We start from the raw sequence: 13,902 nt of genomic DNA on the forward strand, positions 1-13,902 counted from the left end.
CTGGATTTGGTCATTCATGAAAACTGTGGGAGTTCTTTCATTGGGCTATGTTACAAATCAGGACAGTCACACACCATATCTTGGGGGGAGTGGTTTTCTTTTTCTGTACTCAACATACTTAAAATACAGACAAGGCAAAGCCCTCTGAAATCTTTTTGCAATTAGTTTATGTGCAAGCAAATTTTGGCATAAAGAAAGGACTATCTCAGCAAGTCAGCTGCACGGTTTCATATATTGACACACGAATTTCATACAAATAACCACTGTAGAAACCCTCTTCAACAGCCAGATTACAGTACAAGTAACGTAGATGGATCATAGAATCACAGGGAGGTTTAGGGTAGCAGGTCTCACACAGGGCTAGCTTGAAAGCTAGATCAACCCTCTCAGAGCCTTATCCAGTTGAGTTTTGCAAATCCCCAGGAATGGGCCATCCACAGCTTCCACCAGCACCTATTTCTGTGCTGAACCACTCTTCCAGTGAAGAATTTTTTTTTCCTTAAGTTTAACCAGATGCCACAGATAAACTCTGCTATTCATGACACGATGTCATTACCCTGCCAGACAAACAAGTCTTACCTGGGCACCGGGGAGTTTTGTGGGCCACAGCAGTACCACTGATAGGACGACCATTGGGAGTGACACACCAGCAGTATCCAGTGTAACTGTGGCACTGAACCTGTCAGCAATGACATCAACCATGTGCAGTTTGTCAGACATATGTTTCTTATCCCAAAGTGTTCATGACACATAAGTGCAAAAGACTAATCCAGAAAACTATATTGACAAAACCTAGAACAATAAACCATAATGGACCTCATCTCAGTTCTATGTATGATTCTCTAGCATAAATAACAGTTTATTTCAAGAAAAATGTGGTAGATCCTTCAGAATCTAATGGAATAGAATACTTTTGAAATATGTGGTTGTTTACACCCTGTTTCAGAATAGTGAGGTGCAGGTGTTATGAGAACCTTACAACAAAGTTCCTCAAGGGACGCATAAACTGTTCCTGAAGCAAGCAATCTTGATTTTTTTTCCACATAGAGAACATATTGTTCCACCCGCTGAAGGAGCAGGACAGAGTGCTTCTGCCAGCATTATTCATATCCCAAGCTGTCAGAAAGGAAACTCTTGGAATTCCTCTTAGAAATCAATTGCATTATATTTCCTGAGGGCCAATATCACTTCCCTCACCATGCTCAAAATGAGAAGGATCGTCTTCTGCACAACTCTGCAACCGAAATGCAGTACAAGGCAGAAGAAGGTGATCTTGTTTGGAATATATATCACAGGGTAAGCTTTTACCTGCATCCCCCTCTGAATTCCATGACCTAACCTAAATCAAAAAGTCTCAGACCACATGGTTTTGCAGAAACTCAGCTGAGAATAGGGAAGAATCCTGTATGATTCATGCTTCAGCAGTAAGATATGGACTCTGGTCACAAGTTTTCTGGTTCAAATCAGGAACAGATCAGAAATTCCAAACATTTTACCATCTGATGAGTATTCAGGGGGCTACAAGAATGACTCAGCTGCCTCAGCCTAGAACAGGGACTGTATCACATGAACAATGGTAATGTCTGGCTCTTTTGCTGGCCAACTGAAAAAAAGAAAAAGGACTCAGCATAAAACACGAATTTCCCTTCCATTTGTTAACATCAGTGGTAGCATAAATTACATTTCATTTTGAAATTAAATTTCCCTTCATTACATTTGTCTCATCTTCATCCTCTGCAAACACACATATCCTGACTTTCCAGCCATGCAAGATAATGAATGAAATATTTTCAACCTGACTGTATGTGCCATCATCATTGCATTCTGGGATAAACACTTGTTGAAATTCCTTGCGAGCTTGTTCCTGGGTGTACTTCCTCTCAGCCACACATCTGGAAACATCTAGAGAAAGGAAAAAGACAAGTCAGCTGGATAAGGCAATATGAAGAAAAGATAGGTGACAATCTATATTAAGAAAAAGGAAGAAGACTCTGAGACACACATAAAGAAAATCAGAATTATAATCAGTGAAAATGTACAATCAGTTGCATTATTTTTAGGAAAGAAAACCAAGGGAAGACAGTAATTTCTAGACAATAATCAAGAACTGGGAAATGAGATGAAGAGATGCCTGGAGAGACAGCCCTTCTGCTCCAACTGCTGCCAAAGGGCAGAAACCCAGACAGGGCTTCTCCTATCAATTTAACACAGCAATAGGTGCTGCATTGTGCCCCACAATATTCTTTCCATGCTGGTGGCACCACCAGCTATCTAGTGCTTCAGGAAAGGCAAAGCAGGCAGCAGGAATGCAGCTGCCTTGCATTTCCTACTGTGAGTTTAAACATCATTTACTGCAGTTATTCAGCAATCTCAGCTGCGACTACAGGTGTGCCTTTTTACCAGGCTGGTAAAAAAAATAGAATAAAATATATTGTACAGCATAAAGGCTTGTTGAGGAGGTAATTTAATAATAATTTTGGACATGCTTAATTCATATTATGCTAAAATTTAATATGACAGTTTATGATTTAGGCATGGCACAAGTCAAGTCTACCACATGGTCCTTTTTTCCGGCTGTGTGGTTTCTTGCACCATCTCCTACATTGCCTGGTACTGGTTTCCATCCAGGACAAGGTAGCAAACTAGACAGCTTTAATTCAGTGGAGTTACTATTAGCAAATAAATTATATTGTCTGCTACATATACTTTATTTCAATTAGGCAGCCAAGGGCTGAGAAAGTCACATAACATAGGCAGTTGTACCTTTTTTGTTTAAAGCCACTACAAATTTTAGCATGTTGCTGATGCAGAATCAATACTTTAGGATCTGCTTGAGCTAAGCAATTTCAGGAGAAACGAGAATACCAGGCAAGCTTAAGGTAGTATTAAGGATTTCAAGATGTGACTGCAACATCTGAATTAGAATGATCTCAAACATATAAGCAGAGAAATTTGCTGCTTCTGATCCCTGTTTTGCTTAAAGTCTGTTTGACAGTAACTGGCTAGTTTCCTTTTAGTGTTAAAACTGTCTAGCAATTACCTGTGAGACAGGGGTGTTCTGGTGATTTGTGAATATTTGGGCAGTTCTTCAAAAGCATGGGGATGGGCTTTCTAGTCCATGCAGGCTGCACATTGAACAGAATCTGAACAGTGAGGCAACAACATTTCCACTTCCCCACCTGACACCAGCATATCTTAACAGGGTCCCCAGGAGCACACAGGTGAGCCACCTAAGACCCCAGTCCCCTGAGCATCCTCTCTGTGCCAGTATCATTCATACATACATGCACAGAACCAGCAAGGAAGCTTGGTCCAACAGCAGAAGTCCTTTGTACAGGATAAATCCTTCACTGGTCATCTCCACCAAGCTTTCGACAACTCACCTGGCAACATTAGCATAAAATATTCCCTTCGAGTCCTAGGCAACCTGGGGTGGAAGTGTACTATAATGAGGACAGAAAGTGGTCCTCAGCATCTGCATCCTGAAAACAAAATCGGGGCCCCGTAATTCTAATCTTCGTATTGATTTCCCTTCTGGTCTTGAGTTGCATGCACTACTTCTGTGCATCAGTTTACTCTTCTCACAGGAGCATTATGATAGTGTATGTTAGTAAAATGCCCAAAATACAGTTGTTTCACTCTGAAAAACTATGTTTCAGTCTTAACAACCTTAATTGTATTATGCTTTTTCAGAAGGGATATTCACAGAGATGCAATGTTACCTAAAACAGGCAGAGAAGTTCAACCATCCATAAATGTGAGAGAAGTAATAGTGAACCGAATTAGTTTATACTCCGGTACTTCATTTCTGAAGGGAAAATTATAGCCAATGTACTGTGCAGCTCAGGTAAAATCTGTTAATGTATGCACCACCAAAGGTTTTTTTGAGGGGAAAAAAAACCAAAACACTTTAAGCAAACTTTTGTGTCGTAAGCCGCCTTCTGAGCGTGGTTTGGTTATACAGTACTTAGTAACATGTGGTTTTAATGTAGCTAGTATTTTAACTGAAAATAAATCACTCCTTTGTTGGACCTCTGTCCTCGTTTTTCTAGAATGACATGTGGTTTAAATGTCTAAAAGGAAAAGTGATATAAATTCCATCACATAAGGTCTCTGGTATAGTACCAGCAGGGTTGTAAATTAACTCCAATATTTGAATTATCATAAAAACATGCCAAGGAGAAAGAGAAGTTCTCCAAAACTGTCCACAACTTGTTCCTAAACAGCCTGATGCTCTAATGGCCTCCTATTTGTGGATGATCTAATATGCTATAAAATCAACAATGACCAAATTTAGTGGAATATAAAATTCACATTTGAAGCTTTCTTTTGTATTATATAACCATGGAAACATTTTAAAGTTTTTGGGCATTACTGTGCTTCGGTATACCCAAAATAAACCCATGGGGAAGATCTCTTATCAAGTTAAGCATCTGAAACTGTGTATAGTCAAAATATTCCCAGTTCTGTTTTTTTTATTTCACCAAGGCATTACCACAGGGGAATAACTATGATGCAGAGATGTGGTCCAAACCTGACAGAAAAAATATAATTGGGTGGTCAAGAGAAAAAGACAACATATGAAAACATTCTTCCTCAGAATACTAATGAACATAAAATTATTAATTCAGGGAAGGTAAATTCCTTCCAAATACAACATCACTGAAGCCAAAATAAGTTATAATATTTTTTATAATAAATTTGTAAGACTACACCATCTGAGCATCTTCCTTTGTGTCCTGGTTGCAGTACCTTCTAAATCTACTGTGTGATACAAATTTTCCAAAGGAAAACAAGAAATCAAGAGATTTAGGTGCTAGACACTGATGTAAAATAACAACTGAAAAAGGACAAGAAAATTAGTTCTTGCCATGACTGGGAGAAAGGCTGAAACATGAGCTCACATGCAAGTATCAAACAAGAGATAGATGTAAGGAAACCTTGCAGCTACTAACAAGCAGAAGTCAGTGATGGGTGAGAACCTGATCCACAGGGAAACAAATATTCCACATGGCCATTGCTCAGGCTCACACAGGGACACCATATCTGGGACTCACTGTGCAAAGTCCTGTGAGTGCACTCAGACAGTTCTTGTCTATGGGCCCCTCTGAGCACTGTGTAACTATGAAGACAACTCACATGAATCTCAGATTATTAGGATGAGTCTGGGCTTAAGTGGCTTGCCAGGAGGAGGTTTATAGGAATATTGACATCTCAGGTGATACCAGTGAAGTCTCACATACCGATCCAACTTTCCTCTTTATCTAGACCAGGAATAACCCAGATCAGGATGGACCCTGAATATTTTGAAAGAAGACTGAGAACTAAAGGTGATGGAACTTACCTGGTACCTCTGTCCTGATTAATCAGCCCACAGCTTTGATTTTGATCGTCATGCACCCTGACCAAAGCAGGTTAAACTCTTTGGGGGTGAATGGCATCACACTGTGACAAACCACCTGAGAGCAGAAAGGACTCCGAGTCTATCTGCAAGGTGTTGGAAGGATGGAAAGCACTGTGCCATTCTATGCATCACTGAAACAAGTCAGCCTTGTTTCACTGTTGTTATATTGGATTTCTAGCTCAAAAAAAAGCCACTTTTTTTTTTTTAATCTGTTTTTAGTTAAAATTTTGGAACCATCTAGTGGAAAAATAACGGGCTTGAAAATGTTACTGGTTTCTGACTACAATTCCCACTATACTTTATTTCTCTCCACAGCTTAAGTATTAATAAGGGAGCCAGCAGGCTCAAGCCAGAATCTGGTATATGACCTAGCGAAAAGACTTGTTTGGTTCTAAGACCTGTAAAAAGCTGCCTGAAATGAAGCCTTACTTGCCTATACTCAGACAATGGGGAAAACTAATTTTGCAGATATGTATGTCCAGCTGTAATTTTGAATGATGTCAAGACTGACTCAGTAAGAGTTTATCCTCTCAACTCGAGGTAAATAGGTTTGAAGCTTGCTGGGAAAACAATCGTAGAAACTGAGCATGAAGATGCACAAGTTTACCTTTAAATTAGCTCACTTGGTCTGTATCAGCTGTCCAGCTGGGCTGGTACTGGGCTGGGCTCGATGCATTTTAGCACAGTACATTGGCCAGTGTGTTGATTGTACCACTGTGACTTAGCACCAGGACTGCAAAGGCAGCTAGAGGTTTAAGAAGGCAAATATACCATAAGTGAAAGCAAAAATGGGTGTGTGGGAGTGGACAGAAATACACAGAACTGAGGAGATTACAGAGTTGAAGCTGTTTGGGCAGGTCTTTCTGAATTGCCCTTTCTGAATTCTGGCTTCCAGAGGAGAGCAGTGTCTGGAAGGCACAGGTGAAATATAAAGCCATCTTAATTTTCTGCAACAGGCAAGACTTTCACCTATGAAGTTGAGTGGTGCCAGTACACTGCTGCAGGGTCCAGAACCAGATCCTGGCATGTGACACCTGGGAGCATGGGACTTCCTGAGACAGCACTGAAGTCAATAGGAAATTTCAGTACCCAAGGAAGTTCTGGAAACAGAATTAGCTTCACAAAGCACACAGGACTGACTTGGAACTAATCTCGGTTTATGCCTTATTTCTAACACTACAGCACCGAAAACACTGAGCTTCAGAAAAAAAGAAGAAAACATCTATCAACTTCAACTCTGCTGGCTAATCCTTGAATAATATATCACACAGAGAGAAGTTTATTACTACAAAGGAGAAGTTTATCTTTAAAACAATGACACAAACTCATCAAGGGTGTAAACACCATCTCTAAAGTGACATTTAATACAATTGAATTTACAGCAACTTTGGGGCTCCACAGGGAGATCTAACCCAGACTCTCTCATGGAAAAGTAAACAGCTTGCCAAAAGAATAGATAAATCTCCTGCAAAGGTTTTGATTTAGTTCATCCGGTATTTCTTGGTTTGCTGTACATTTCAGTAAGAATAAAAGTACCTTTCCCAGTCCCAATACACTGAGCAGACTTCACTTGCTTTCAAAGAGATTACTGTGTGTGACATGGGCTTGTTATGTATTTATTCATAAAATACACTTCAACGGTTTATTTAGTTATTTTATTATAGATGGAATATCCCGCTGAACAGATCAGAAACATTTACCACTTTGTTAAAACTACTTATAAAGTGGTTAAACTTAATCGTTTGAAGAAAAAGTTCCCTTGAGGGCTTTCCACAGATACTTAGCTGTTCTTACACTAAAAAGAAAGCTTTCCTAAAATCACATAGATGTGAACAAGCAGACCTAGCATAGAGACAGATAATCTAAATACCTCTTGCTTTTCTCTGTAGGTTTCCTATACTGCCCCTCCATTATGCCAGAATACATATATATACACACTTCCTTGCCCTTAAATTTAGAAATAAACAGTGCAACAAGCTGTTTAAAGTCAGCTATCTACCTGGGCGCTTTACTGAATTGTCTAACAATGAACCAGATTTTTTTTCTACTTCTGTGTTTCTTTCCTACTGCTCTACCCTTTTGCTAACTGGTAGTGATGCAATAAAAGTCAAATGGTCATAATTTGTCCTTAATTTAGCACAAAAGATTTTTATTTGGAGCACAAGACACCATTGGGTTTATGTAGCATAAACTACTCATAACATTAAGATTTTCTATGATATTTGACCTAAGTTTCAAAGAGCTGATCACGTCTACCAACAAAGCATACAAATAACTGTGGCCTCTAGTGATCGGAAACACATAGCAAGCTATACATGCTTAAAGTTTCAATTTCAAAGGTGCAGAGATTACTAGCCTCCTGGGTTGGAAAGGATGTCAGCACAGACATTTAGCCTGACACAGCCATAAAATAAAGACTCACTGCTTTGTGACAAGGGCTGGCTGACTCTCTCACTACTTATTTTTATTGCTGCATTCTGGATTCAAACAAAACAGCAGAGCAATCTTAGTTTAAGCTCTCCTCAACTGGCATCTAACAGAGGCAGGCAATGTGGGATGTCTTTGTTGTCTTCTTTTTGTTTTCTTTTTTTTTTTTTTTCTTTTCTTTCCACATTTTGCAACCACCCAGCAGTTTTGATAGCTAACTTTAAGATAAAATAAGGAATGTTGTGCTGGATTGCTTCTTGGCACAATAATATTTCCCTCAATTTCCTAACAGTCACATTTGGAGAGATACAGCCTGACTAGAACTGAATCAAATGTTTGCAACAAAAAACAAAGCTAGAGCTTTCTGATTTTTTACATACCAAAGGCTAGATTAGGTTTTCTGAGCAGAACAGAGATTTGATAAATAGTTTGGAGAAGTCTAATATGGGCCAATTTATAATTCTTGCACTGAAAATTGGAGAAAGCTTGCAAATATTTGTGGTTCCTAGCCTTCATTGAAGTATTATTGCTTTAGCACTAGTAGTTTCTACTTCACTTGCTTTAAGATGTTCATTTTATATAAAGCCTGAAACTCAAATTGAAAAGATATCAGCAGAAATGAAAACTTCATGAAACAAACAAACAAAAAAAAAGGTTAATTTCATACAATTGCAGTAGTGAATATTTGATTCTAAAAAGATACCTTTTTTGTGCCTACGAATGCTTTTATACACCTTGTTTCTGTGCAGTCTGGCTTTGGCAAATTCTGCTTGGAGAAATATTATCAATAAAAATGTGAGTATTTTAAAAAGAGATCAATTCCACCTCCAGGAAATTGTGGATACTATTTCAGTGTTACTTGTCCTGTATTCCATATATCAGTAGACACATTTAAAAGAGCAAAGGATATTCCACAAAAAAATATTCCGAATGTACTTAAAACTTTATCCACCCCTATTAAATACCTACTAGAAAGTATATAATCAGAAGCCAATTGCTCTTGTTTTCAGAGACTAGATAAATTATAATCTCTGTATGTAGATACCATTTGCTCACCAAGATGCTGAATGGTTTTTTTCTCAAATATACAGTATTACTACAGTGGCTTGATAGATAAGAACTTGACACATAACATATATAAAGTACCAAAACCAAAATAAGTTTGGGGCTGATCAGTGTTTGTATCAGGATTGCCAGTATTACAGACTGGAGACTTGCAGTCACCCTATACATTAAATGCAGTGTCTACAGTGAGAAAAAGGACAAGACAGCTCCTAGTTAAGAGTATTTAAAGATAAAAATCTGCCCTATAATCATTTTTTTACCAGAAGGTTTATTTAAAAAAAAAAAAAAAAACAACCCGATACCACTTCTCAATACATTCTCATTTTAATATATTTTTGTCCAAATAATAAACCTGCCTCCCTCTCTTTATTTTTTTTCTTTTTTTCTTTTTCCTCATAGAAGTTGGGAAAAAAAATGAAAATGCAGAGGAGAAAAGGGAGGGGTGAGGTCAAGTGAAAACTGTTCTGCTTTCAATCTGTAGTGTGCAAGCTCCCCATGTCTGTTGAGGATTATTTTATAGACTGACACCTTTGTTCTTTCACTCATTTCAGTTAGGAAAAGAACCGAACCAAACCTACCCACTATGTCTCTCTCTCTCTATCCAGACAAAACATCTCGGGAGTATGTTCTCCCACAGAGCTGCCTTCCAGCGGCAGTTGGAGTGGCCAAGCCAATGTCCCTGGCCCAAGGGACATGCCCAGTCACTGCACGTACATACAAGTCTTGCTCACGCCCAGCTCACAGGCAGACCTGAGCTTGAGGGCAGCCTTCCTGGGAATACAGGATAAGCTGTGCACTCAGAAATCATGTCCAGTATTTACAACCTGGTTCTTTAGCTCACAGGCAACAGTAACATTTCCCCAAAGGATGCTTAGATTCATGAATCTAGACCAAGATTAATTTATGAGCCAAAAAAACCTTCTGCCCAGTGATGTCTTCTTTCTCTTTCACAAAGGGAAAATCATATCAGCATGTTTATCCAAGAACAGAAAGGTACCTTAATTCATATAATTTCAAATAATTTAAACATGTCCTTCATTCATTCATTAACTCATTGTACTAATAGTTCAAACAAGTGAAACTTTTCACTCTCGCTGAAAGCCTCATTTTAATGAAACAAATACTGAGTGTTTCTTTAAGGAAAGTAAATAGCAAACAGTAAAATACCTCTTTATGGAAAACTCCACTCTAGTTTTGATGTGCTTCAGTTCTTTATGTGAATTGTGAGAATGAAGATAGTATTTTGTTATGTCTATGATAGCCCATAAAAGAATGGCATTTTTAAACAGCCAGGCTCTTTAAGATACCGTAATGAATTAAGCTAAACATGAGCTATCTAGGGTTTCCAGTGCGGAAAGGGGATCTACACAGTTATAGAATAACAATGACACCACTGTGTGTGATGGCTCTCCATGGCGTGCTCACGGAGCAGCAAGGGCTGGCTGGGGCACCTCTGCAAATACTGAACACGTACTCCTCAGTGCCAGCCAGGTTGAATGCTGAGCCACTCATGAATTAAGTATCACTCTGTGTAAAGCTCCTTACATTGCATTTTGAATACAGACCGCACAGAGATGCATCCGGAGCCCAGTTTAGCAGTCACATGTAAACCCAGGCTGCTTCTGCATGATGACAGTGAAGTAAGGCAATGTGGTGCAACTCAGCAGCTGAAATGTTATAACGATCAATAATTTGCATCAATCTTCCAGCCATTAAAGAAGTCTTATTTTAGTGAAGTATTGGTAGAGAAGACACGAAACTCAAGCACCTCAGCGAGGATGTTTCAAGAACTCTATGTAAGGGCAGAGGTATGCTGGCAGGACTATACCTGTGAATCTGTTTTTTCCATTGGTCACAATGTCAGAACACCAAATATTATTACTGAGCCCCTTGCTTAATACATTCAGAATATGAGTCTCCCGTGCCCCAGTTATGGACCTGGTACATTCACTTAAAAACAACCTGAGAAAGGGAACAAGTATTCATGTTGTTATTTCAGTAATGAGAAGAGAAAAAGAGGAAAAAAAGAAAAAAAGAGTATTTTTAAGTGCATTATCCTGCAAAGCTTGCAGCCCATTTTCAGGGCAAACTTACAGTTAAACCAACAGGAACTCCCCTTACTAACTCTAAGAGGGACGTCTCCATGGGAGATAGAGGCTTTGCAGTTCAGGTGAAGATTGCCAGTAGCAACAGACATCTAGAATTCAGTCACAGCGTTGCACATGCTTTTCAGCTTCCTACTGAAAAGCCGCCTAAGTCTCAGAAAACATTCATATAAAAAGCTCAAATATTTAAATAAAGTCCAAACTACCCCAGATGAACTACAGTACCACCTGCTCCAGCTCACCCTTACACCATCAGCAAAACTGTGAACTGAACTGCTGCTGGCCACTAGTCACTGTTCGCTTGATGGTCCATAAGAGACAAATACTGTGGTCCCTCCACTAGACACTCCGATTACAGATATTTCTTGCTTTGGACAAGATGCAATCACTTAGTAGACTTTCTACACTTAAGACCTGAAGTTGCTGAGATGAGAAATGAAAAGCTGTCCAATGGGAATGGAATTACTCTAAGTTTCTGAACTCTGAAGACTTTTATTAATACCATAGAAAATCTTCTACTAATGTAGCTAGGACTAAGGTTGTTGTCATGTAAAAAGGAAAAAAAAAAGAGCAGTTTCATTGAAAAGGCCTTCAATCTCACTTGCCTCCACCCAGCATCATAATTTTAGGTTTCAAAGTTAATACATGTTATTTACTGTTGCAGAAAACTACTTGAAAAGCCTAAAATTATTTGAAAACTGCTGCAGGAAAAATATGAGTTTGCATTTTAAATGTTCACAGGAAAAAAAAAAATCAGTAGAGGACAATAAATAGGGTAGCAAACCTGATAGATTTTAGCATAGGTTAAACTGAGAGGAGTCTGCAGAAATGAGTTTAAGAATTTCCTCTTTTTCTATTATTATTTATAATGCAAGTTTTTCATCACAATAGCAAATTTGAATATTCTTTGTGCCATTCTACAGAGATAAGGCTAAATTTTACAGCGATTCTGAACAGTTACCAGAGAAAAGAAGACAAAAATAAAGGAAAAAACCCAGTGGTTTTTTTGTACATGTGGCATGTACAAGATGCTCCATGAAAAAAACCAGCTTCTTTCAGGTAGTCTCATCTATCATGATTTGTGACAGACATTCAGCCTTACATTTGTAAGATAAAGAAGGGGGTCCTCACCTAGCAATGCCTCTCCCATTTCTTCTGGGGAAGATGCTTTTAGCTGATGTGTTGTGCATTTCTGTTCCCATACAAGCACAGCCTTTTGGAGTAACCTATACCATGTTTCAAATCATGTAAAACCCCCATTAAATATAAAACTGTTGCTACCGTCCCTATGGGAGCCTGCAGTGCTGGGCAACACTTCCTACTCATAATGGGCAACTGCATTGTTCAGGGATATAAATTAAAGGGTTTTTTTACCTTTTAGAATAAGGCGCTTTTTTTTTTTGTTTTTTTTTGTTTGGTTTTGGTTTTTTGGTTTTTTGTAGACATGATACTTCCACATGATTGGACTTATTTTCAAGACTAAGAAACTTCAACCTGTACTTCTTGCATGCATTGACAGGGTATCGAAGGCTTCGTTCTGTAAGTTACAAAACCTTCCAGTGCAACAGCCAGAGCTCTCCGGTCCCATCCTCACCAGCTGTAGTGGAGGGAACAACGGTGAGTGCTAAAGGACATAGCCTCTGTGTCTTTGTGAATGGTTTAAAAGCAATCGTATTGCTTTTCTACTTCTCGTATGTTTTGTTTCTTTAGCTATGCTGGGCCAGACTTACTGTGAAGCATTTGTGTGTGCGTGTGGGTGTGTAGTGGAACCCCATTACAGGTGATATTTAACAGTCCTCCTAACACAATAATTCTCAGCTGTCAAAATACATTTATTTATTAGATTTATAATCTTGTTGCACAGTAAATGTCTGTGTCAAGCAAGTGGCAAATCTCCAGAACTTCAGAGCTTAGATTTTGTTTTGAAAGGTATCCAAAAATGTGGATGTTCATCTACAGCATACGCAGATTATTTGAGACCTTTGAAACTGCAAAAGCAGGCTGGAAATTTTATGAGATTGTAACTTCTTATAGTGTTTCCAAGCTTAGCAATAGATTCCAGCACTGCTTGGAAATGGACTGGGGGAAAAAAATCATAAAGCTTTGTAATATCTTCAGAAAACCCCACTACCAGAACAGTCTGTTTTGATGCTTTTTTTGTCAAAGGTGAGCTGTTTTTCAGAACTGAGAGGAAGGTTCAGGTTTGTTTAAGCTGTTTTAACCTTGCTGCAGCCATCAGGAACTGATGATCAGGACAGTAGTGCAAGAAAGCAACATGGTTTAAATTTTGCCAGTTTTCTGTCATTTAGTTTAAGATCCAGAATTTAAAATGGTATCCTTTAAAATGTTAAAGCGTCACCTGAGCTTTTCAATATTGTTGTGAATAAAACTTGAATTAAAAAAAGCAAACCAAGCATATTTCAAGCAAACTATCCCTTTGTAATTTTAGTATGTAAGCGCTCAAAACCAAATAGATGAGACAAATGTTGAGAAAAGGTGAGTAGGAGAAAAGATAGTCAATCCAAATTTGGGTTTTTCAAGAAAAAAGACACAAAGAAAGCAGCCACCAGTCTGGTGGTAGTTCAAACTCCCTTATGGATGTAAAAGAAATCACCATTCTGAATATATATGTGAGAAAATATGGACTCAAAAGTATTTCAAAAGGTTGTCAACACAGACTGTCAAGGTGTTTAGATTTCTAGTGAATAGACTGAATCAAACAAAAAGCTGATCGCCATGTTTTCAACTAATTAAAATGGTACCTGGAAGTATTTAATTTTCAGACGGGATTTTTGTGAGGTGAACAGGGATTTTTACCTGATAAGAAGACTGGAGGAGACAGACGCAGACTTAAGGCTGGCTTTTCTGATCAGTGATGGATAAATATCAGACACAGATTTA

The 13,902-nt window shown here is 38.5% G+C and overlaps 1 protein-coding gene across 7 annotated transcripts in view; it reads right to left on the reverse strand.

Moving 5' to 3' along the window:
• Positions 1-13,902, reverse strand: part of SMOC2 (SPARC related modular calcium binding 2) — a 150,001-nt gene that overhangs the window by 87,058 nt on the left and 49,041 nt on the right. For all 7 annotated transcript variants that reach the window (XM_040598447.1, XM_040598445.1, XM_040598444.1 and 4 more), the window contains exons 3-4: positions 1,796-1,902; positions 580-679 (exon numbers count right to left, since the gene is read on the reverse strand). In XM_040598447.1, the coding sequence (XP_040454381.1) occupies positions 580-679; positions 1,796-1,902 (207 nt within the window). The remainder of the gene's footprint in view (positions 1-579; positions 680-1,795; positions 1,903-13,902) is intronic.

This window comes from Falco naumanni, chromosome 6 (assembly GCF_017639655.2).
Source record: "Falco naumanni isolate bFalNau1 chromosome 6, bFalNau1.pat, whole genome shotgun sequence".
NCBI lineage: Eukaryota > Metazoa > Chordata > Aves > Falconiformes > Falconidae > Falco > Falco naumanni.